Here is a 27,065-nt window from a genome sequence, read left to right as displayed (position 1 = left end):
AGCCTACAGTACAAAAAGACCCAAAGGCATTATTGTAAGTCTATTTCAAAGATATACATGGGTGCATGATTACATTCTGCATGTGAGTGTGCCTACAGTATATGTCCGTTTGTGTAAGTGAGTGTAGGTGGCTGTGTATGTTCATCTGCCTCCAGCTTAAGGCCTCACAGCAGGCCTTCCCTTAGCCCATTTTTATAATGAAGGAAATACTTCCATTAAGCACTGTAGCTCCCCCGTCTTAAACTCCAAGCAATATTAAACCATGTAGTCTAAGGCCTACATTCAATCAGATCAAGTGTTAACCGGTGATAGCAGACACCCACATAGCGGATGTTTTGGCGGTGCCAGAGTTGGAACTGCATCAGAGCCTTCAAATTGGTGGGCAGATGCTCTCGCGGTCATTGTCACGAAGCCACAGCCGCATTAGAAGTTTAAAACGAGAAAGTATAGGCTATAGACATTTTTACGCTCAAATTGAAAAAGAATTAAAACAAAATAATGAGGATTTCTATCATGGTGTAGTTTATATCTCACTTTCCGGTGTTTGAACTTGTAAACAAGGCCGCATGGAATTTCTGTTAAAGCAACACCAGGCAGCCAATGGGAATGTCCGCTTTAGGTATAATGCCGTGAGTCACTTGTAGAGCCATAAAGTTTATTTATTCATATAGCAATGTGTGTGGTACCCATCTTTATTCAGGGATGAAATGTGCTTCCTATTAAAAAACCTATAGATGACAAGAACACAGGAGTAGAGAAGCCAGATAAAAAGGTGACTGACTGCAAACAAAAGCCCCAATACAATAGTCAAATTTATTGATATTGTCAGTGTCTTCTCTCTATATATATTCAGATACAAGAAAACACAATTAGAATTTATACAATGAATACATGCGTATATAAACCAGGTGTGAGCATTCAGTAGGCCTACCATAAACACATCAGATTTGTCTCAGGTTTTATGACAATATATCTAAGAGTCCCACAGGAGGATGAAGGTCCTACACCACAGAACAGTGTTGTGCAGAAATCGAACACAAGCCAAGTGTTGTTCAGTTTTGTTTTACCTGATCAACACATATAGCTTCTTTCAGTCCTATATTTTCATGTATTATTTTTTTTTTTGTAAACAACAAACAAACAAAAAAAGTAAATATACCAGAAGTGCAAAAACCTACCTTTGTTTCATACAGGACAATTATGGGGAAAACACTTTCCTGTTCAGTTACACCAGCTCTAGGGACCATTGTATCTGCAAAGGTGTTGAATTGGTTTGACACAGGGGCTGACAAGATCACTTACATGACCAAATGTTACATGACCAAATGATTTGGGGATCAATAGACAAGGTGGAAATCACATTGAATAAGTAATGACAATGTCTATTTAATTTACAGCACACCGCAATAAATAAATATCAATACATGATTACAAATTCAGTGCCAAAGAGTGGACACATTTATGAGCTTCATGGAAGTTTGTCAATATTAAAACATCTGTTTACTACAAACTATCCAAGGCAACACTGTCTATTACATACGCAAGTTCTTTACCCCCCCCTCTCTATTTACATATGAATAGTTGATAGTGTTCACAATATGTACATACAACCTTAGGGGGAAAAAGGTGCTATCAAGAACCTAAACGGCTTCTTCGGCTGTCCCCATAGGAGAACCCTTTGAAAACTATTTTACTCAGAGGGTTCTACATGGAACCCAAATAGTTATTCCTGGAACCCAAAAGGGTTATCCTATAGTGACAACCGAAGAACCCTTTTGAAACCTTTTTTCTAAGAGTGTACTTAAGTCTTATATTATATCAGGAAGGATATACACATGTACTAATATTCTCATTCAGAATCAATTGATCATTCTTAATAGAATTAAGGCATCGGTAACATTTAGCAGATCCTAAGGATCTGTATTTGTGTATCTATGAGTGTCAATGTTTGTGTGTTGGAAGCTGCCTTCAAATGCTTGAGTTGGTGGCATTCTGATCCTCTGCTGGCTAAATAGACTCATACTGTACAGAAGTTACATAAGCATCTAGGGAGTGTAATCAATGATAAACCGTATATATTTCCATTAGTAAACAGACACTTAAGTATATTAAAGATGACCAATGTTTGACCTGTCATTATCTTGTCTTTTATGCTTTGTTTGTTCTAACAAATAATGTATTAGTATTAGAGGCAGAGTAAGGTGGCTGAGGACACAGAGATGCAACAACATGGTTGGACTAGTGCTGCAAGAGGTGTTTCTGAAATCCAGCACTGATTTGCTGGTGGTTATATTGTAGTATGTCCCCGAGGTGGATGCTACAGTGTATAATTGACAATTCACTAAGCCCCACCTCAGATTTTTTGGCAACCAATTGCAGTGCTCCGTTGGATTGCAACTGTCTGACGTTGAGGTATACCTCAGAAATACTTTAAGAAATGAGATGGGAAAATCCATTCGATTCGTATTAACACCTATCGTGTACATTGCCCGTACGTTGTCAAGCGGCCGCGCGGTGCATTCTGGGCGATGTTGGGAGTCGGAGAAGGAGTGAATGGGAGTCAATTGGGTGCTAGCTAATAAAACACAACATTTATACATATTTTCCAAGATGGGAGATAATAACCATAAAGCTTTGAAATCGTAACATTTGGTACTTTCCAGGAAAATGGGCAGGTTTCTCGACTCATAACATTACTTTTAGAAGGGATGGCGTGGCGATTAGTTTAGCAACGGCATGCAGCTGCATGACAACGTGAACTCAACTGATCAAAAGTCTGCTGAGCGGGGCCTTTTACGATCCTCCATTCATTGGCCATTGAGATTCCCATCTCATTTCTAAAAGTATTTCTGGTATATATGGAGTGGAAACAGCGTCCAAATTGGACGACCGTGGTTTTCAACATAATCTACTCACCTTTGCAATCGCCGTTTTGTGGCTGTTGCGATCTTTCTACATCGGCATTTAGCAGAATGACTATGCCTGCGCACTAAGTGGACAAACAGCAGTGTCACAGATGAATACTTCACCGAATGTATAAATGTGAAGCATCCGCTTAGCGTTTCCACTCACTACCAAATCGTGATATTGGAAGCCCAGTGGCCGGCAGTGAGAGAAGATGGAACGAGAAGAATTTTGGCCGACAATACCAAATCGTGACACTGGAAGCCCAGTGGCCGGCAGTGGGAGAAGAGGGAACGAGAATGATTTTGGCTGAAATGTTCTCATCGATTAAACATTTGATCTCAATACAGTTCCCAAAACTAAAATCTGTTATGAACAGAGCGGACGAAGTGTTGTAGACTTTACCCTTTGCCAAAGTTGTAAGACATCGCATTGTTTGGAAGAACGTAAAGACGAATTGAGTTATTGCACATGCGCACTTCAGAGTAGGCGTTCCCTGACGGAAATATGCAAAGGTTTGCTAGAACGCGCCAATAGGATCTGCTCAACTCCTTGCTTGTTCTGCCCACTACGATTAATTTGTTCTCATTGTAAACGACAGGTTGTGGTCTATCTTAGGTCAGTTATAAAAAATCTTTGGCGGTATCAGGTAAACAAACCATCAGGCTCTTCCCCCTGGCCAGCTGGTTCATGATGTCAGAGCATGAATGCAGAATGTTAATATCTTCACCTGTGAGTGATAGAAAAATAAATCGGCCTCAGTGACAATAATAATAATAATTCAATGGATGTTTTTTTTTTAACAAAGTTGATGACTAAAGGAATTTTCAAATTTGACTTCTCTATGGGGCTGTCCATGGGAATTGTCTTGGCCAGACTTCAGTTAAACTGCAATAACTAAGCAGTCTACATGTACAGTAGTTAATAAATACAAATAAAGTTCTCTGGGAATAGATCGGAACCTATGGGCCTTGTGGTGCATTTAAGACTACTTGGAACTTGGAAAGTGACATTTACGACATGGAAACTTATAGAAAGATGAGAACCGAGTTTCCCACTTCGAAAGTATCAGAATTAGGGTTGCAAAGCTACTTGTAGATTACCAAAGTTACTGGAATCTTCAGTAATTAACAGAAAATCTATGGCAATCTATTGTAACTTTGGTAATGTATACTTGAATTTTTTTTTTATTGATATATATAGTATTCCTTTTTCATATTTGTGTCCATATTATTCATGAGTTTCTAGTAGATGGTCTATCTACTAGAAACTCATGGACAATATGGACACAGATATAAAAAAGGAATACTATATATGAATACATTTCATATATAAAGAAATGTCAAGACAAAATAGCCTAATTAATGGAAAAAAAAACATCTAATCAACAATGGCATTATTTTCAATTAACTCTGAAACTCTTCCAACTACTTATTTACCTTTTTCACATCTGCCACCAATTTGGTCCAAAAACATTGGAAAAAAATACATACTTTTATAGTTAAATAAGTGTACATTTCATACTGAAACTCTCATATTAAAACACCAATGGTATTCACTAAGTTGATGGTTTATATTAAGGATAATGTTTAACAGCTGTGTCAGTAATTTTTTAATTTAATCATCTTATTTCATGGTGCTCATGTGATAAGGCCACACAGAGGACCAGACATAAATTATAGACACCTTTACAAATCTAAAGTACCCAAAAGGGCCACTAGATGTCTTGTGATAGATTACATAAAATACTTGAAAGATATCAAAATTCTGGTAGTTTACTGGTAAACTTAGTTTCCAGTAATATACCCTCACTTTGCAACCCTAATCAGAATCAACCAATTGGAAGCTCTACACAAATAACTGAAGTTCATTTTAACTTGGGGGTTTCGAGTTTGACTTGTCATGAGTACACCATTGGTCTCTAACCAAGCTTGTGTCCAACATCCACGGACAAGCTTTCGTTTCAAACGCATGGAAGTTAATGAGGGCAGTGGAAAAAACAGATAGATTTGATCACAAAATTAATTGTTTAAATGGCTAAATAATTTAACAGTGCACTAGGGGTACTTGCTACTGTGAGTCCTAAAATGCAGAGCCTGTTGGAGTATTTTTCGAATCCAAAATTATACTTTTGCTGTATTGTTTACTAGCTCTCATCGCCACCATTAAAACACGTTGCTAACACTAGCTAGCTAGCCAGTTAATATAACTTGTTTTCTCCAAATGCATGTCAACTAGCTAAGTTATCTATAGGCCTATTATGAGTACAACTCTCATCTGCTGTCGACATCAGGATACGATCGGGAACACTAGTTAGCTCCACAATTGGTGTAAAGTCCTTAAGTAAAAATACTTTAAAATACTACTTATGTCGTTTTTGGGGGGGTATCTGTACTTTACTATTTATAGTTTGACAACTTTTACTTTTACTCCATTACATTCCTAAAGAAAATAATGTACTTTTTACTGCATACATTTTCCCTGACACCCAAAAGTACTCATTACATTTCAAATGCTTATCAGGACAGGAAAATGGTCCAATTCACACACTTATCAAGAGAACATCCCATATTGCCTCTGATCTGGTGGACTCACTAAACACACATGCTTAGTTTGTAAATTATGTCTGAGTGTTGGAGTGTGCCCCTGGTTATCCGTAAATAAATAAAAACAAGACAATTGTGCCGCCTGGTTTACTTAATAGAAAGGAATATGAAATGATTTATACTTTTACTTTTGATACTTAAGTATATTTAAGACCACATACTTTTAGACTTCTACTCAAGTAGGATTTTACTGGGTGACTTTCACTTTAGTAATTTTCTATGAAGCTATCTTTACTTTTACTCATGTACAACAATTGGGTACACTACTGTCCAAAAGTGGTAGCTGACTGCATGCTGAGTCATGGCAGTGGCTAGCCACACTAACAGCTTAATTTGATCAGGTTTCTGTAAAGCCATTGTGATGAGTCCACCACAACGTACCCGAGAGTCTCCTAATCAGCAAGGGGTAGTCTGTTTCATTTAATTGTGTATAAAAAAACACAGTTTGAGATCATCGTGAAGGGTTTTCTCCAGTGGTTTGAATGAGGAATTTGGCTTCCTGGGAAAATCTTGACCGAGGCAGGAACAATAACTAAGAGGGCGGGGCTTAGTGAAGAGTCAATTACCTTCACACAGACCTGTATAACGAGCAGGTGAATACACCCGTTGTCTGGCTGTTAGTAGTGTTATACACACTCAGTCTGTGCTGTTCTCACAGGGGCTCTGCCAGGCAACGGTCAGTGGCGTCGCTGCCCTCCAGCCGTAACTGACATCCCTTCCTTGGCTTCAGCCAGGAGTTGTGTATGACTGTCCCTCCTGGCGAGGGGTCCAACTGCAGCAGGGACACCACCCGCTTCTTTACCTTGGCCCTGAGGGCACGCCGCAGCTTCTGCCTCGTGAAGGCATAGAGCAGTGGGTGGGAGACGGTGGTGCCGTAGGCCAGGGCCAGGAACCACAGGCGCATGCTGACCAGGGTGTCGCTGGGGCCCAGGCCCAGGATCAGCACATTGGCCATGGACAGAGGAGCCCAGCAGCCCAGGAAGGTTGAGATGATGAGGAGGGACATCCTGAAGACGCGCCGTTGGCGCTCCCGCCGGTCCCGGTGACGCCTCACGGCCCGCCGCAGTGCGATGATGGCCGACACAGACGCCTGGACAGTGGGACCGGGGACAGGGGCAGCAGTGGCAGGGCCCTCTAAGCTGACAAGAGGGGCTGAGGACAGGGCTGGGGGGGAGGTGGCTGTGGAGATGGGGGGGATGCAGGGAGGGTGAGAGAGCTGCTTGCTTGTGTCTGTACACTGCTCTCCTCCCTCTATCACTCCCAGCCCTGCCTTCTGCTTCCGTCTCTTACGGCGCCCCCTACAGGGTGGGCGCCTGAAGCGCTGGCTGTTCTTAATATGGGAGCCGATGCGAATGTTTAAGGCCCGCAGGATCCGTGAGTATGTGAACAGCATGACTGCCACCGTGGTAAAGAAGATGGGCACCTGCAGCAGGAGGTGGTAGTACATGGCCAAGCCTGTGTGGTAGCCCTGACCGCCCACACACAGCAGCGTCCGGTTACGCCACACTGGCAAGTTGGTGGCGGCGGAGGAGGATGAGGTGGGGATGTGCTTCCCATTCTCCGACCCTCCGGTGAGAAACTCCACCTCCAGGAAAGGGATGAAGAAGACGGCCAGAGACGTGGCCCAGACAGCAGTCAGCAACAGCCCTGCCCTCCGCGGGGTGAGCAACCGGTTGGCGGGTCGGACGGATATGTCGTAGCGGTCCACACTGATGACCAGCACGTTAATGGCAGTAGAGATGGAGGCAAAGGTGACACAGGCCTCGTGGAAGCAGCAGAGCAGGGCCAGGTTTGGCCCTGGGGGTAGCAGCACCACCACCAGGGTCAGAGGCAGACACAGCACACACAACACCACATCCAGCACATGCAGGTTGACCGTGACCATATTGCTGACCGAGTCGACCAGGTTGGACTGAGAGCAGTAGAGCACCAGCACCGTTATGTTGCTGCTGAAGCCCAGCACCAGCTCCAGCATAAGGAAGGCAGTCAGGGACACCTGGAAGCCCAGGGAGTAGGGCATGTACCAGGCTGTGCTGGAGGAGACACTCCCCCCTGAGACCACCTCCAGGGACCCGACACTCACCACCATCCCAGCCCAGTCGCTAGGGACCGGGGTCGGGGTGTAGCTATCCGTCTCCATGTTGGTGACCTCTCAGCCGTGATGTGTTCTCATGCTGCAATTTGGCTCCCTGATGGTGATGGAGAACAGTTCAGTGACAGTCCTGCAAAGAAAGGGAGACAGGGGGGATGAAGTGTCTGGCGAGGGTCTGGAAATGCAATGGTTAATTTAAGCTATAAAATGCAAAGGTAAGTAATCAAACATAAATATCACAATCAGCAAACTGGTTATGATCTTTGGCCAGTTAGCTATAACTCAGACTGCCTGCTATATTTTTTTGCGCTTTCACTGTAAGTGCATAGATGTTATGTAATTTGTCAGAGTCGACTGCTCTTCAAATTAATTTCAGGACATCATATTCAATGTGAAATCATTTGAACCATGAATTCAGAGAAATGGCAGTCGGTGGTCTAGAAGCGTCTGTATAATCCACTGGAGGTGAAACTACATCATGGCACTCTGACAGAACCGGCCTCTCCTCAAGGAGATTGACTACATCATGACAATGTTTTTTTTACGCAAACTGAACCATTTTAATGTTGACCGCCATATCTTACAAATGTTCTATAAATCTGTCCTGCAGAGTGTGCTGTCCTTTGGTTTGATATGCGTGTTCGGAAACATGTGAATGCGAGACCAAGTCAAGCTTCAGCGCTTAATTAAGACGGCGGGAAGGATAATTGGTATAGATCAAGAATCAGCCACCAGCCACCAACCTGAACACAAAACTCATCCTCCTAAAACGTGAAAGCATTTTACAGGACAGTACTCATACCCTTCACTCAAAATACAGTCACAGCAGCAGCCGGACAAGGGGAAAGGGAAAACAGACAGATATGGGGACTCTTTTATTCCAACAGCCATTAGGCTGTACAATAAATTGTATGTTGGTCCCTTGAGTATATAATATATTGCACTTTCACTTTAAAATGTGTGGCTATAGCACTTGAATGAATTATTTTGTGTAGTTTCTGTGTTATGTTTAATGTACCTTCTTAAGCACATGAGCACATGAACAAATGAATTTCCCCCTGGTGGGATAATAAAGTTGATCTGAATCAATGTCAGCATCAGTCATGGTGGCTTTGGTTTAGAATGCACAGAGCATTTACGGTGCTACATAAGGACATGCATCGAAACAGACAAAACATGCATGAACCTCACATGACACATGAGCATGTTTCATAATAAGATATCATTAGGTATTTAGGGTCACAATTTCCTGACATTGAAACTGTGACGTGAAACTGATAAATGAACATTTGTGTGTGTAAGAGGTGGTAGTACGAGGTCTTAATTGCTCGCTCTAAAATGGAGCCGACGCACCAATCTACTGCATAGTTTGGCATGGCCATGATGAATCACCGCTATGCTGCAAAGCTACATTCCAAAATACCCTATGTATAATACACAATCAAAAACAAAGTACTGTGCTAAACCTTGTGTGTCAGTGGAATAAAGACTTCAGAGATCAAATGTATAATCTGTTTACTAACCTGAGCTGCTCTGGGGTAATCAGATTAGTGTCTACAGGCCAGACTATAACCTACTGCTGTATTGACAACATACCAGTGGTGATGTCCTATGACACAATTCCTGAACAGTGATTAGAGTCCAGCTGCTGAGGGCAATCAATTGATTCATCAAAATCACAATGTGTGCTTTAAATCAGGAAATTGGACCAATCAGTAAATTGCGCCTATGCCCGACACCTTCTGCGCTACTTTAGAAATCACACATTTGGTTGAAAGATGGACCAAATTTCATGTGTTGTCGTAGCCATAGCAACTAGTCTGCGAGGGTCTAGAATGGTTAATGAGGGCACACAGATGCTGTAGTACTACTCAGCTACTGTGTGACACCATGTTGGTGGCAGTGAAAGTGCTAACCGACCCACAATAGCTTCCTTGTTGGGGTTTTAGAAAACAAGCAACACTTGTAGAGTTTATTCCAGAACTGGAAAATGGATGAGAACATTAAAACATTTCATGGATGATGAGACAAATGAATGCAGAGGCAGATACATTTTCCAGTATATTCTAAAAGAGACGGAAAACATGAGGTGAGAAATGAGGTGAGAATTAAAGGGCTAGGACAAGAGAGGGAGGGAGGTGTACAGAGCACTGCAGTCCTACACTCCACTTATCTTAGAGATTTTCAGCTGGCTGGTTTCATGAGCAGACTGCCTGATCACCACTACACTACGAGACGATAAAGAGATAAGAGGAGAGGGACAGAGTCCCTGAACACAGAGTTGGTGGTAGATATTGAATGAGACCTTCTTCAAACATTGGACCTATTGCAGGCATCTCTGATCTCTGATGTTTTTGTCTTCCTGCATCACTTTCTGATGGGAAAGGAAGGAAGGAGAAAGGAAGGGAAGTAGGGAGGGAAAATTGCAATCATGCTGCAAGCGTAAACAAGGGTAAACAAGCCCAAGGGAGAGAGGATGGGGTTGTTTTTGTTCCACTCCAATATCTCCCACCAGCCTAACCCTGTTCCTGCCTGGTCTCCTGCTCCCTCTGCTCTGTTTTCCTCAAAGGGCTTACACACACATCATCCACCTTACACACACACACACACACATCATCCACCTTACACACACACACACACACACATCATCCACCTTACACACACACACACACACATCATCCACCTTACACACACACACACACACATCATCCACCTTACTCACACACACACACACATACACACACATCATCCACCTTACTCACACACACACATCATCCACCTTACTCACACACACACACACACATCATCCACCTTACTCACACACACACACACATCATCCACCTTACTCACACACACACATCATCCACCTTACTCACACACACACACACACATCATCCACCTTACTCACACACATCCACCTTACTCACACATCATCCACCTTACTCACACATCATCCACCTTACTCACACATCATCCACCTTACTCACACATCATCCACCTTACTCACACATCATCCACCTTACTCACACATCATCCACCTTACTCACACATCATCCACCTTACTCACACATCATCCACCTTACTCACACATCATCCACCTTACTCACACACACACACACCATCCACCTTACTCACACACACACATCATCCACCTTACTCACACACACACACACACACATCATCCACCTTACTCACACACACACCATCCACCTTACTCACACACACATCATCCACCTTACTCACACACATCATCCACCTTACTCACACATCATCCACCTTACTCACACACACACACCATCCACCTTACTCACACACACACACACACACACACACCATCCACCTTACACACACACACACACCATCCACCTTACTCACACACACACACACATCATCCACCTTACACACACATCATCCACCTTACACACACATCATCCACCTTACTCACACACACACACACATCATCCACCTTACTCACACACACACATCATCCACCTTACTCACACACACACCATCCACACACACACACATCATCCACCTTACTCACACACACACATCATCCACCTTACTCACACACACACATCATCCACCTTACTCACACACACACACATCATCCACCTTACTCACACACACACATCATCCACCTTACTCACACACACACATCATCCACCTTACTCACACACACACCATCCACCTTACACACACACACACCATCCACCTTACTCACACACACACCATCCACCTTACTCACACACACACATCATCCACCTTACTCACACACACACATCATCCACCTTACTCACACACACACACATCATCCACCTTACTCACACACACACACATCATCCACCTTACTCACACACACACACACACATCATCCACCTTACTCACACACACACACACACATCATCCACCTTACTCACACACACACACATCATCCACCTTACTCACACACACACACATCATCCACCTTACTCACACACACACACACACATCATCCACCTTACTCACACACACACACACACATCATCCACCTTACTCACACACACACACACACATCATCCACCTTACTCACACACACACACACCATCCACCTTACTCACACACACACATCATCCACCTTACTCACACACACACATCATCCACCTTACTCACACACACACACACACCATCCACCTTACACACACACACACATCATCCACCTTACTCACACACACACACACATCATCCACCTTACTCACACACACACACATCATCCACCTTACTCACACACACACACATCATCCACCTTACTCACACACACACACATCATCCACCTTACTCACACACACACACATCATCCACCTTACTCACACACACACACATCATCCACCTTACTCACACACACACACACACATCATCCACCTTACTCACACACACACACACACATCATCCACCTTACTCACACACACACACACACACCATCCACCTTACTCACACACACACATCATCCACCTTACTCACACACACACATCATCCACCTTACTCACACACACACACACACCATCCACCTTACTCACACACACACACACACCATCCACCTCACACACACACACACATCATCCACCTTACTCACACACACACATCATCCACCTTACTCACACACACACACATCATCCACCTTACTCACACACACACACATCATCCACCTTACTCACACACACACACATCATCCACCTTACTCACACACACACACATCATCCACCTTACTCACACACACACACATCATCCACCTTACTCACACACACACACATCATCCACCTTACTCACACACACACACACACATCATCCACCTTACTCACACACACACACACACACCATCCACCTTACTCACACACACACATCATCCACCTTACTCACACACACACATCATCCACCTTACTCACACACACACACACACCATCCACCTTACTCACACACACACACACACCATCCACCTCACACACACACACACATCATCCACCTTACTCACACACACACATCATCCACCTTACTCACACACACACACATCATCCACCTTACTCACACACACACACATCATCCACCTTACTCACACACACACACATCATCCACCTTACTCACACACACACACATCATCCACCTTACTCACACACACACACATCATCCACCTTACTCACACACACACACATCATCCACCTTACTCACACACACACACATCATCCACCTTACTCACACACACACACACATCATCCACCTTACTCACACACACACACACATCATCCACCTTACTCACACACACACACACATCATCCACCTTACTCACACACACACACACATCATCCACCTTACTCACACACACACACATCATCCACCTTACTCACACACACACACATCATCCACCTTACTCACACACACACACATCATCCACCTTACTCACACACACACACATCATCCACCTTACTCACACACACACACATCATCCACCTTACTCACACACACACACATCATCCACCTTACTCACACACACACACATCATCCACCTTACTCACACACACACACATCATCCACCTTACTCACACACACACACATCATCCACCTTACTCACACACACACACATCATCCACCTTACTCACACACACACACACATCATCCACCTTACTCACACACACACACACATCATCCACCTTACTCACACACACACACACATCATCCACCTTACTCACACACACACACACATCATCCACCTTACTCACACACACACACACATCATCCACCTTACTCACACACACACACACATCATCCACCTTACTCACACACACACACATCATCCACCTTACTCACACACACACACATCATCCACCTTACTCACACACACACACATCATCCACCTTACTCACACACACACACATCATCCACCTTACTCACACACACACACACACATCATCCACCTTACTCACACACACACACACACATCATCCACCTTACTCACACACACACACACCATCCACCTTACTCACACACACACATCATCCACCTTACTCACACACACACATCATCCACCTTACTCACACACACACACACACCATCCACCTTACTCACACACACACACACACCATCCACCTCACACACACACACACATCATCCACCTCACTCACACACACACATCATCCACCTTACTCACACACACACACATCATCCACCTTACTCACACACACACACATCATCCACCTTACTCACACACACACACATCATCCACCTTACTCACACACACACACATCATCCACCTTACTCACACACACACACACATCATCCACCTTACTCACACACACACACACATCATCCACCTTACTCACACACACACACACATCATCCACCTTACTCACACACACACACACATCATCCACCTTACTCACACACACACACACATCATCCACCTTACTCACACACACACACATCATCCACCTTACTCACACACACACACATCATCCACCTTACTCACACACACACACATCATCCACCTTACTCACACACACACACATCATCCACCTTACTCACACACACACACATCATCCACCTTACTCACACACACACACATCATCCACCTTACTCACACACACACACATCATCCACCTTACTCACACACACACACATCATCCACCTTACTCACACACACACACATCATCCACCTTACTCACACACACACACATCATCCACCTTACTCACACACACACACATCATCCACCTTACTCACACACACACACATCATCCACCTTACTCACACACACACACATCATCCACCTTACTCACACACACACACACATCATCCACCTTACTCACACACACACACACATCATCCACCTTACTCACACACACACACACATCATCCACCTTACTCACACACACACACACATCATCCACCTTACTCACACACACACACACATCATCCACCTTACTCACACACACACACACATCATCCACCTTACTCACACACACACACACATCATCCACCTTACTCACACACACACACACATCATCCACCTTACTCACACACACACACACATCATCCACCTTACTCACACACACACATCATCCACCTTACTCACACACACACATCATCCACCTTACTCACACACACACATCATCCACCTTACTCACACACACACATCATCCACCTTACTCACACACACACATCATCCACCTTACTCACACACACACATCATCCACCTTACTCACACACACACATCATCCACCTTACTCACACACACACATCATCCACCTTACTCACACACACACATCATCCACCTTACTCACACACACACATCATCCACCTTACTCACACACATCATCCACCTTACTCACACACATCATCCACCTTACTCACACACATCATCCACCTTACTCACACACACATCCACCTTACACACACACACATCCACCTTACACACACACACATCCACCTTACACACACATCCACCTTACACACACATCCACCTTACACACACATCCACCTTACACACACATCCACCTTACACACACATCCACCTTACTCACACACACATCCACACATCATCCACTTTACACACACACACATCATCCACCATGTGCGGAGAACTGTATGATATCTACAGGTGCGACACTTACAGTCTCTCTTGATAGGGGGAGACAACTTCATTCCTACCTGGGGACTGCACTCTCTGTGATGATGCTGTTGTGCTGGTGGATCGATGTAGAGAGGAATCCTGTTATACTCTATTAATCCTGGTCTCTAGCTTGTTGCCCCCCCCCCCCCCCCCAATGTTGCTCAACAGACACTTGAATAAAACTAGGTTATGTCCCCCTAGGCTCTCCTTGTAAATAATAGGTTCAGGACCAGAACCAATGAGGCTGGAGACACTCAAGAATGTGTTTGGATTTCTTAGGCTGCATTTAGACAGGCAGCCCAATTCAGAGGTGTGTTCAGTTGCTTGAACGTTTGCTACCTTGTACTGAACACGTTTCCCCAAAACGTTCTTGAACAGACTGAGGTACGTTTGCTCCCATTTGGTGGGTGTGGCTTGAAGCAATGAGTGACGTATTTAAAGGGCAGTGGCCACAACCCACCTCTCCCCGTTTTTCAACTGGTTGTTCAGTACAGCACAGTTCACGTTCAATTGAACGTTCCAGAAGGTAAAAACGTACTGAATGCAGCCCTGATATTTTCCACTAAATTGGTCTTTTGACCAATCACATCAGATCTTTTCACAGTGAAAGAACATTCTGAATTGGGCTGCCTATCTAAACACAGCCGATACAATCCAATATGATTGTTTTGACCACGGACACAGGGTTTTTGCTGAATGGTATGCTTGGGATGACCCAACTCTGACTTCACCCCATCTGAATATGTGAGCGGAGCGAAGCTTGACCAATTTGCCTGGAGCGAGATTCCCAAAGGCTGGAGCGTCGGCCTTCTCGCCTACTCCAAATCGCTCAGTTCATGAGCTCAGGCCATGCCTGGCCCAGCATGCATTTGTAGTCTACTTGTGTGCTGCTATTGCCCCTTGCTTTAGCTACTGTCATGTAGTTCGCAAAATAGTTTTTTACAAAAAACTGATAAAACATACAGGTGCTGAATCAAGGTGACTTAAAAAGATGAGGACCAAGAGCAAGAGAGGGAGTGCGGTGATGTGGATTCTGAAATGACACCTGAAAGCATGGTGTACTTTACTACATGCACATGATAAAAGAAAGGAACGGGGGTGGGTAGATAAGTGCGTCATTGTAGCAAAGTATTTAGAAACAAAAAAATCAGATCTCTTAATTAATTTTGTTCAATTGTCTATACAATAGGCCATAATTGATATTGACCCAATAGGCCTGGCATATTCCCACGTTCAAGGAGCTTTCCGTATTGATTGGGTTTTTTATTGATTTATTTTTGTGAATTTTACCCCCTTTTTCCCCCCAATTTCGTGGTATCCAATTGTTAGTAGTTACTATCTTGTCTAATCGCTACAACTCCCTTACGGGCTCGGGAGAGACGAAGGTCGAAAGCCATGCGTCCTCCGAAACACAACCCAACCAAGCCGCACTGCTTCTTTAACAGAGTGCGCATCCAACCCGGAAGCCAGCCGCACCAATGTGTCGGAGGAAACACCGTGCACCTGGCGACCTTGGTTAGCGCGCACTGCGCCCGGCCCACCACAGTAGTCGCTGGTGCGATGAGACAAGGATATCCCTACCGGCCAAACCCTCCCTAACCCGGACGATGCAACAGAGCCTGGGCGCAAACCCAGAGTCTCTGGTGGCACAGCTAGCGCTGCGATGCGGTGCCCTAGACCACTGCGCCACCCGGGAGGCCCCGGAGGCCCCGGGTGGCGCAGTTTATGCAGTTTAATATGACATGTAGCCTATTTGAAATTATGAGTGCTTCTTACATTCACACTTTCATGTTTATTCAAATACTTTTCATTCAAATCCACATGGTTTGGTTTAAATACTTCAAAAACATTTTTAGGTCCAGGTAATCACAAAAATAGATGGTTAAATTGTGATTTTAATGAATAGAGCGAAGGACGTTTTTTTTTCTTCCTGTGAGTGCGGAGCGGTTTTTAGCAGAGTGGTTGGAAAGGACAGAGAGCTGGAGCGATGCGCTCCATGATCGGGATTTCCAACTACTCAACCGCTCACATGCTCTGCACCCCATTGAAGTCGAAATTTAAAACAGTTATGGTAAAGGTTAAGGTTAGGTAAGGGTTATGGTTACGGATAAAAGGAGAAGCTCATTTTTTGTTAGCTTTACCCCAACTAGCGATAGTTTTCTTCATGCTCGTTCCGCAGTGGGGTAAGCTTCTCAAAACCAAGTGAAATCACACAAAAAAAACAGTCTGGATGGACTCTCATAACATGGTAAAAGAAAAGGTTAGGGTTTTGGGTAGAGTCGTCCCAAGTATCCGGAGAAAGGGCCACGGTACATGCTATCCGGAATCCTTGGGACATCCCAACTGATGTTACCCCATTGAAGTTGAAATTTAAAATGGTTAAGGTAAAGGTTAAGGTTAGAGTAAAGCTTACGGTTAGGGTAGGGATATCCCAAGGATCCCAGATAGCGCTAACCCAGGGTCATATGGCCTTACAGCCGCATGTCTGATCACAAAACACAGCGAAGCCTCACCTGCCTGTGGAAGACCTTGGTTACCATAGTGTCAAAGTGTTTTTCCCATCACAAGGGGGAGAGCTCAGGTCTGGCAGAGCAGAAGCGTGTTAACATAGTTCCCCTTGTTAGTTCAGTATCTAGACAATCAGTGATGAAAGCACTGCAGTGAGAACAACAAGGGCTCTACCAGTTAATTTTCAACTCAGCACCAGTCCAGCTATGAGCCGTCCATCCTGATCACTCAACAGTTAATCATCAGCATGCTCTGCAGAGTCTGCACCCTCTGGATAGTGTGAAACCCAGGTGCAGCAGCTCTAAAGCGAACTGTAATTAAGTCTTCTGCTGCTTGCTAGAGGAGGCCCACAGGGGAGCTCTGGGGCTCCAGGTAATTGTGTTTTCCACTTCCGACCAGCAGAAAGAGTAATGACTTCAATCCACAAAGAACAATTGAATTCATATGTAGCATCAGAGGAAGAGGTGAAGAGAGAGGGTCCACTCCCGTCAAAATCTGTCCACGTGGGAATACAGTGATTCTACTTAATAAGCAGACCGCCTGACTTCCCGCCTTTGGGACAATGACTCCCATTGTTAGGGGGAGACAAGACCACCTCATCATTATATACAGTATCTCTGGTACCATTCACATTTCCAGGTATGGCAGGATATAATCAACACTCAACAGGGCAACTGTTGAGTCACCAGCCCGGAAACAATAACTACTCAATACACTCTGCAGAGTTTATAATGAAGACTGGCGTACTACTTACTGAGAGTTTAAGCGAGAGAGGGGGGATGGAAAAGAAAGTGTATGATATGGCCAGGGATGGAAAATTCCCAACCTAAGGGACAGAGGGAGATGGTGTTTGAATCATAAGGGCTGCGGTAGTCATGAAAGTGGGGTCAGTTTGGAGGAGAAAGCGGATTCTGCTCCATTGTTGTTTGATGGAATGTATGTGTCCTTTACATATCTTTGTTAACATGTACATACAACAGCTTTATATACTGTAGACCCATTTACCTGATTGCAATGCTGTGAGCTCATTATCTTGACACCCATGTAAAATTATTTGATATCCATTGAATTTGCAGCATAATAGAAACTGTCTTCACAGAGTACACTTGAGAGAGTGGCACTAAAAGCCCTCACAACAAACACTGCAGATGATCAGGTAAAGTGCAAGCAGCTCAGTCTTGGAACCGTGTCTGGGCCAAGTAATGTACCCCTGTCATTGCAGTAGGAAGTATGAACAGTCATGCATCATTTTCTGCTTATTCTACTGTTCCCCCTACAGCACCTCAGCCTGGTCCTCTCCCACATCTATCTGCTGCCAGGTGGCAGATCCATCATCCTGATGTGACGCTGGCCTTTAGTGAGTTAAAGAGAAGGCTGGGCCAGCTCCCTGAGACAGACATGGAGAGAGAAAGGAGGAAGGACACACAAGAGAATAGATATTTCCTATAGGGTTCTTAGTGATATACTTTATCCTCTTATCATGCCAAAAACCAGTCTCTAAATATTGATGTAAACAATCTCATTCATCATTCTATTGTACTACTATTATACTAGAGGTCGACCAATTATGATTTTTCAACGCCGATACCGATTATTGGAGGACTAAAAAAAGCCAATACCGATTACATCGGACGAGTTTTATATACTGTACATATCTGTAATAATGACAATTACAACAGTACTGAATGAACACTTATATTTTAAGTTAATATAATACATAAATAAAATACATTTTGTCTCAATAAATAATGAAACATGTTAAATTTGGTTTAAATAATGCAAAAAAAAAGTGTTGGAGAAGAAAGTAAAAGTGCAATATGTGCCATGTAAGAAAGATAACGTTTAAGTTCCTTGCTCAGAACATGAGAACATATGAAAGCTGGTGGTTCCTTTTAACATGAGTCTTCAATATTCCCAGGTAAGAAGTTTTAGGTTGTAGTTATTATAGGACTATTTCTCTCTATACCATTTGTATTTCATATACCTTTGACTATTAGATGTTCTAATAGGTACTTTAGTATTGCCAGCCTAATCTCGGGAGTTGATAGGCTTGAAGTCATAAACAGCGCAATGTTTGTAGCATTGCGAAGAGCTGCTGGCAAACGCAGGAAAGTGCTGTTTGAATGAATGCTTACGAGCCTGCTGCTGCCTACCACCGCTCAGTCAGACTGCTCTATAAAATCATAGACTTAATTATAATATCACACAGAAATACGAGCCTTAGGTCATTAATATGGTCAAATCCGGAAACTAGCATTTAGAAAACAACGTTTATTCTTTCAGTGAAATATGGAACCGTTACGTATTTTATCTAACGGGTGGCATCCATAAGTCTAAATATTGCTGTTACATTGCACAACTTTCAATGTTGTGTCATAATTATGCAAAATTCTGGCAAATTAGTTCGCAACGAGCCAGGCGGCCCAAACTGTTGCATATACCCCGACTCTGCGTGCAATGAACACAAGAGAAGTGACAATTTGCCTCGTTTAATATTGCCTGCTAACATGAATTTCTTTTAACAAAATATGCAGGTTTAAAAAAAATGTACTTCTGTGTATTGATTTTAAGAAAAGGCATTGATGTTTATGGTAAGGTACATTCGTGCAACGATTGTGCTTTTTTCGCAAATGCGCTTTTGTTAAATCATCCACCGTTTGGCGAAGTTGGCTGTCTTTGTTAGGAAGAAATGGTCTTCACACAGTTCGCAACGAGCCAGGCGGCCCAAACTGCTGCATATACCCATATACTCTGTTGCACAGAACGCAAGAGAAGTGACACAATTTCCCTAGTTAAAGAAATTCATGTTAGCAGGAAATATTAACTAAATATGCAGGTTTAAAAATATATACTTGTGTTTTGATTTTAAGAAAGGCGTTGATGTTTATGGTTAGGTACACATAGGTGCAACAACAGCACTTTTTTCACGAATGCGCTTGTTAAAAATCACCCGTTTGGCGAAGTAGGCTATGATTCAATGATGAATTAACAGGCACCGCATCGATTATATGCAACGCAGGACAAGCTAGTTAAACTAGTAATATCATCAACCAAGTGTAGTTAACTAGTGATTATGTTAAGATTGATTGTTTTTTATAAGTTTAATGCTAGCTACCTTGGCTCCTTGCTGCACTCGCATAACAGGTAGTCAGCGTGCCACGCAGTCTCCTCGTGGAGTGCAATGTAATCGGCCATAATCGGCGTCCAAAAATACCGATTACCGATTGTTATGAAAACTTGAAATTGGCCCTAATTAAATCGGCCAGTCTGATTAATCGGTCGACCTCTATATTATACTACTGTATATTTTCACACATACATTTGTGCCTTGCTGCACAAGTGGGTTAAGACAGAGTTAAATATGAATTGCAGTGAAGCATAATTATCATATTCCTTTGAGACTGCCTGATCTAACAGGTTGTTCAAATTAAAACCATGAGTGGAGGGAGGGAAACAGAGAGAGTGCATTGTGATGGTGTTAATTTACACCTGCACTGCTTTATGTATAGTACAATATCTCTAATGTTCCACTTAATCATAGTAATAACACTGCATCTTTCGTGTGGTTTATTGTTTTGTTTTTCTGCAAACACTGTCAACGTTCTCTTTGCCACAATCCACAGAGTTTGAATGTACTGAATACATGAATAATAGAGGAGGAGATAGAATGTGAAAACAAATGGAAGGAGAGACGATGGTCTGGGTTGGAAGAGAAGCACTAACAACCGCTGGCCCTGTCCCTCCATCCATCCATCCATCCATCCCTCCATCCATCCATCCCTCCATCCATCCATCCATCCCTCCCTCCATCCATCCCTCCATCCCACATGTCAATTGCTTTCTCAATCATATGTCATAAACAAACCAACCAATTACAATGTCACAGTAAAACACAGGACAACCCTCTATCTACTGTATCACTCACACCAAGACAATAGGCTTACTAACAACGCAGCGAAACACAAAAAGACTGCTTTATGATCAAATACAATGACAACTTTCCAATGTGAAGCCTCACAACATGACGAGGCGAATAACAACCCAACTGAATGGTTCTTTACTGCATGCAGTCCAGCCTCACAGAACTAAGTATGGACAGCATGGGTTCAGAACAGCATGGGTTCAGATGGTGGGAGTGACTAGCTGGCTAAATCCTCATTTGTGTGAGCACCCCACTTAGAAAGCAGATCCCAATTTGAGTTCTCACGCTGTATTCATCACCACATCCTGATTTGGGTGGGTTAGATATCACGTTTACGAAAGCAAAACACAGGCCCCATCTTCAGCACAGTTCTTTGGGAATGGAATACAAACACAGTATCAGTACCACACACACACAGTAAGCAGCCCAGCAGGGCAACAGCCAAGGGTAAGTGGTCTTGTTGGTAAACGTGGAGAGGGAAATAGATTTATCCCCAGTAGTGTTCCATTGGGGGAGATGTCAGAGAGAGATTGTTTGTTTCCAGAATGTATACATGCAGTTAATGTACACAGTGTGTTATATAAAGTGACATATAGCTCATTGCACTTGTTTCAGCTTTCTTGGTCCCTACCAGTGCTTCCTTTTATTACAAAATATTTCCATCCTGCAAACAGAAGGATGTGGCTGAATATACAATATATAGTGAGCCTAATTATAAAGAGCATATTCAACTCATTATTCCCACGACTTGAAATGAGAATGATCTGTCCAACCCAGTGCTCTGACCTTCATCAATAGCATAACACAACAGAGCCAGTCGAGGGCCACAGGCCTGTTCAACTGTGATTGGATTACTGACCATGTGTCTAGAATTTTAACAGCCACTCATTCTGTGTTACGGCCTCATCCTTTCTTTTCATGCAGAAATCCAATTACCCTTTCTTTCCAGGTCCTAAATATTTTTGCTAATTTCTTAACTGTGCTAAAGAGCAGTGAGAGATGCAGCTATTCTGGTTGAGAGTGTGGTTGCATGAAATATGAAGAGAACACGGGGAGAGTGAGATGCAAGAGGATGAAAGCAGGAAAAGGGGAAGATGGTGGACTGGTGGTGTGACAGAGATGTGGAAGATAAGGCTTTCTGTATGTCTAATTTAATATAGCTAGCTCCAAACAATCCATTACAAGTTGCTGGATTTACAGGCCTTCAGGGGGCCTTATGTGAGTGCTATTTAAGGACGGAGTAGGTGAGTAGAATTATATTGAAAATATATTTTTGATATATGCTTTATCAGATTCCTTTAGTTAGGTTAATATTGTGAAGCTCCTTTATTTTGCGGGATAACTGGCCAAACAGCATGTTGGTCAGATGGACTGTTTGACCTTGAGAGGCAGAGACACAGCTGTGGGGCTTTATATTGTCCTATTACATTACAGAAATTTGGACCTGAAATAGCCAGACAGAAAACTTGGGCAAGAAAGAGACAGAGAAAGAAGAGAGCGGGAGAAAGAAGAGAGCGGGATAAAGGAGCGAGAGAAAGAAGAGAGCGGGATAAAGGAGCGAGAGAAAGAAGAGAGCGGGATAAAGGAGCGAGAGAAAGAAGAGAGAGGGATAAAGGAGCGAGAGAAAGAAGAGAGAGGGATAAAGGAGCGAGAGAAAGAAGAGAGAGGGATAAAGGAGCGAGAGAAAGAAGAGAGAGGGATAAAGGAGCGAGAGAAAGAAGAGAGAGGGATAAAGGAGCGAGAGAAAGAAGAGAGAGGGATAAAGGAGCGAGAGAAAGAAGAGAGAGGGATAAAGGAGCGAGAGAAAGAAGAGAGAGGGATAAAGGAGCGAGAGAAAGAAGAGAGAGGGATAAAGGAGCGAGAGAAAGAAGAGAGAGGGATAAAGGAGCGAGAGAAAGAAGAGAGAGGGATAAAGGAGCGAGAGAAAGAAGAGAGAGGGATAAAGAAGAGAGAAGGGAGAGAGAAAGAAGAGAGAGAGAAAGAGGAAATGCGGAGGGGGAAGAGCCTTTTGATAGTGTGTGCATGCACATGTGTCCTTGTGTGTGTAACTTTTGTGTGTAAATGTGTGTGTGTGTGTGTGTGTGTGTGTGTGTGTGTGTGTGTGTGTGTGTGTGTGTGTGTGTGTGTGTGTGTGTGTGTGTGTGTGTGTGTGTGTGTGTGTGTGTGTGTGTGTGTGTGTGTGTTTGACTGTGACTGTGTTGAGGGGAGGAGAAGGGCAGAGGATCAGGGATGCAGGACACAAAGCCGCTTTGCTAAAAGTACGAGGTTACTTATCTACAGAAGGAGGCAATTAAAAGACAATCCAATTCTCCTCCTGGTTGCAGGGAGACAGAGAGAAGAGTGACTTCATAATGAATGTGTCTCTATGTCTGTCAAAAGGTTGCCCTCTCTTCCTCAAGTATTTCACAGGAGCACACACACACGGCAGGAGGTAGAGGAGAGTTCCAAATAATTACATCGAGATCATACCCCTCTCTAATTACCTCCTTCCTCCCACATTTCCCTGTCTCCATCTCCACCACTCCCCCCATAGACACTATCTCCATTTCTCCTTTCTCAATTTTGATTTCATCCGCTGGAGCGGTCTGCTTTTAGTAGCACTTTCACTCCATGTCAATAGTATGACTCTCTCTCTCTCTCTCTCTCTCTCTCTCTTAGTACCTTTATTTATCATGTAGTTACTTACATTTGACTGCATAGATGTTTATTCTATTTATTCTGCCAGTTTGAATTAATCTGATGTTAATTAATGAAGACAACTTTCTGGCTAACCTTCTTTCCTCTCTCTTGGCTAATGGCTAACACCACAAACAGACAGACAGACACACACAGTATGTAGAGAGATGTTTTCCTAGACAGATCTCTGAAGACTGCAGTGGAGGTGTTCCCAGAGGAGTGTGGGAGAAACACAGTCTCAAAGCATGTATAGTGTCAAGCAGTTTCTCCCACAATAAAGCCTGGGGGGTTGAAAAAAGCCAATATGCATAAAAGTCCATCAATACTATTTTTCATACAGATGTGTCACCAAAACCCCCCAAAAGCAAAACGAACGCAGTTTCTTGCCATTTAAAATTATCTAAAAATAACGAATCAATATTCATTTTTTTAATGAAAAACAAACGTTTACCTATTTGATAAAATGCCCACACTAGGACTCAGTACAGTAAGGGACACCGTGCTTTACACAATAGGCTAATACACGCAAATATATAACAAAATGTAGCTAATAAATGTGAAACAATGAATTTGTATTTTTTTTATTACAATATTATCATAGGGCAGTTGTAAATTGTAAAGTAAAATGTGTTATTGGACTACAAGTAGCCTGCCCTATAGGCTGTTAAACTGAAATGTTTGTTACACTTACACATGTAGGCCGCATACTTTGTACACTTTATTAAATTCATGCACGGTGTGTTTGCATTTTAGATACCATATGAAGTTAAAATAGGGAAACAGGACTTACCTTGCCTCGTGTCAGTCCCGGAGATTCCCAGCTACATTCTTTTGCAGGTCCGTTTGTCGCGCTCTGTCTTCTGTTTCTTTGACAAATAATCAGAATATTGCAAAGTATTTCATTTCATGTTTTATGGCTATGTAATATGACTCTAATGATGCTGTTGTAGCCTACATCTCTGCATGTAAAAGCTGTGCTATTGCCTCTGTCTGAGATGATCATCCACCAGTTTTAGGTAGCCGACCGTAAAGAATCCCTACTCATCTCTCACGGTCATGTTGATAATGTCTTCCGAGACCACATGCTCAGCGGAGAGTAGACTACTGTACCTCTGGTCAAGTCAGAGGGAGAGCTGCGTTCCCTCCATCCAATACGGGGCGTGCTTTGCACGTGCTGCACGGTGGTGGTGTAAAATTCAGTAACGACTGTATTTCGCACCCCGAGTGACAGGAGGGAGGTGCTAAATTTGACAGGCAAGGTCATCAGCATGTGGATAAGCATATGGCAAATATAGGATAGACAAGATTTCTGTGATTTCCAATAGGCTATAACGAACGAAAAAAATCACCACCTACAACGAATGCAGTCTCGTTGAAAGAGAAAAAGCCGGCTAAACTAGATGCTAAAACAGGCATGGCTGGGTGTGGGATTTTTGCGCTCTCCAATATCAAGAAAGCATCATACACAGAGGGCATGGTTCTGTTGCAGGATAGGTTATTCCGTTGACTACTGCCGAATACACAGAGAAAACATACTGTAGGTGCTCCTGGTTTTTCATATAGTGTGAAAACAGGTGCACCTTACCCCTTCATGCGCCAAACACAACAGGTGTAGGTAGACCTTACAGTGAAATGCTTACACTACACAGCTATGTAAGGGCATCAGGTCAACCTGCTTGAAATAGCTATCCAACAACCCACTCACTTTAAATGTTCTGCATATGAGCTGATAAATAGGTCTACAGAAACCATACACGGGTCCACATTATTGCATGGTTTATATTCAACACACTCAAATGTTTCCATTAACCAAATCACATTAAGGCATGCCAGCTGGATGGAGTGAGGGGGAGAGGCGCTCTACATATTGTTAACTGCAACCCTCTCTCACACCACAGACCAACGCAAACAAACAGCCTTGCACTGCTCTCCTGCAGTAACTTAGAGGGAAGTAGCTAGACAGTGTAGTATCAGGCCAGGGTTACAGCTAAATCACAATTGCTTTTGAAAATCCGGTAAAAACTGAATGATTCTGAACACTCCCTATTCCCAATTTCGGCAGATAAGTTTCAAATTCTCACTGAAGTTTCTAACCACAAGCATAAACTGTTGTAGCTAGTTGGTAAGGGCTGAGGAAGACTGACTGAACGAACTGAACCAAATCCATTCATCCCCATTCAACTCTCGCTGCATGAAATACGTCATCAATGTTGAGCACCAGGCATGTCTGTATACCCTTTCCCTTATTGACCGCTCTTCAATATTGTACTCAGGACAGCTGGAACATCCCAACATTTGTTGAGTAAATTACAAAAAAATCCGGACGCCATTTAACTTGAGATGAGAGGGAGAGTAGATTGATTGTTGATGCTGCTGCCAAAAGCGTCATCCTCTCTCTGGTCTGTCTGTGTAATGGCTCATTTCCTTGGCCCTCCACTTCAGCCCCTGCAGCTGTGTGCCATTCCCTGGCCCTGGCTTTCTCCCACCCCCTGGCAGGCCAAGGGAAGCTGGGCTCCAGCTGGCAGCACAGGACAGGGGGCAATTAGAGGAGTGTGGGAGAGACAACCAGACCTGCTGCCAATTACTGTGCCCATGAGCCAGACAGACGTCACCCATAATAACATCCAACACTGTGGAGCACAGCCCTGCCATGTGACAATGGTTGGACAACAAAGTTACACAGGTCTCTGCTTTCAGGTGTGACTTCAAGTATGTGTGTG

The 27,065-nt window shown here is 43.5% G+C and overlaps 1 protein-coding gene across 1 annotated transcript; it reads right to left on the bottom strand.

Moving 5' to 3' along the window:
- Positions 1-678: 678 nt before the first annotated feature.
- LOC129815074 (G-protein coupled receptor 22-like) lies at positions 679-25,899 on the bottom strand. The gene is made up of 2 exons (XM_055868411.1): positions 25,136-25,899; positions 679-7,732 (listed from the first exon to the last, which is right to left on the bottom strand). The coding sequence occupies exon 2, from the start codon at positions 7,648-7,650 to the stop codon at positions 6,163-6,165; it is 1,488 nt and encodes a 495-aa protein (XP_055724386.1). The 5' UTR covers positions 7,651-7,732; positions 25,136-25,899; the 3' UTR covers positions 679-6,162.
- Positions 25,900-27,065: the final 1,166 nt, after the last annotated feature.

Source organism: Salvelinus fontinalis, chromosome 18, assembly GCF_029448725.1.
Source record: "Salvelinus fontinalis isolate EN_2023a chromosome 18, ASM2944872v1, whole genome shotgun sequence".
In the NCBI taxonomy this organism is placed as follows: Eukaryota; Metazoa; Chordata; class Actinopteri; order Salmoniformes; family Salmonidae; genus Salvelinus; species Salvelinus fontinalis.
The sequence above is the reverse complement of the archived record's forward strand: the minus strand, read 5'-3'. Positions and strand labels throughout refer to the sequence as shown.

Bases quoted from the DNA above. Each gene is read 5' to 3' on its own strand.
- LOC129815074 (XM_055868411.1), bottom strand. From the start codon at position 7,650: ATGGAGACGGATAGCTACACCCCGACCCCGGTCCCTAGCGACTGGGCT.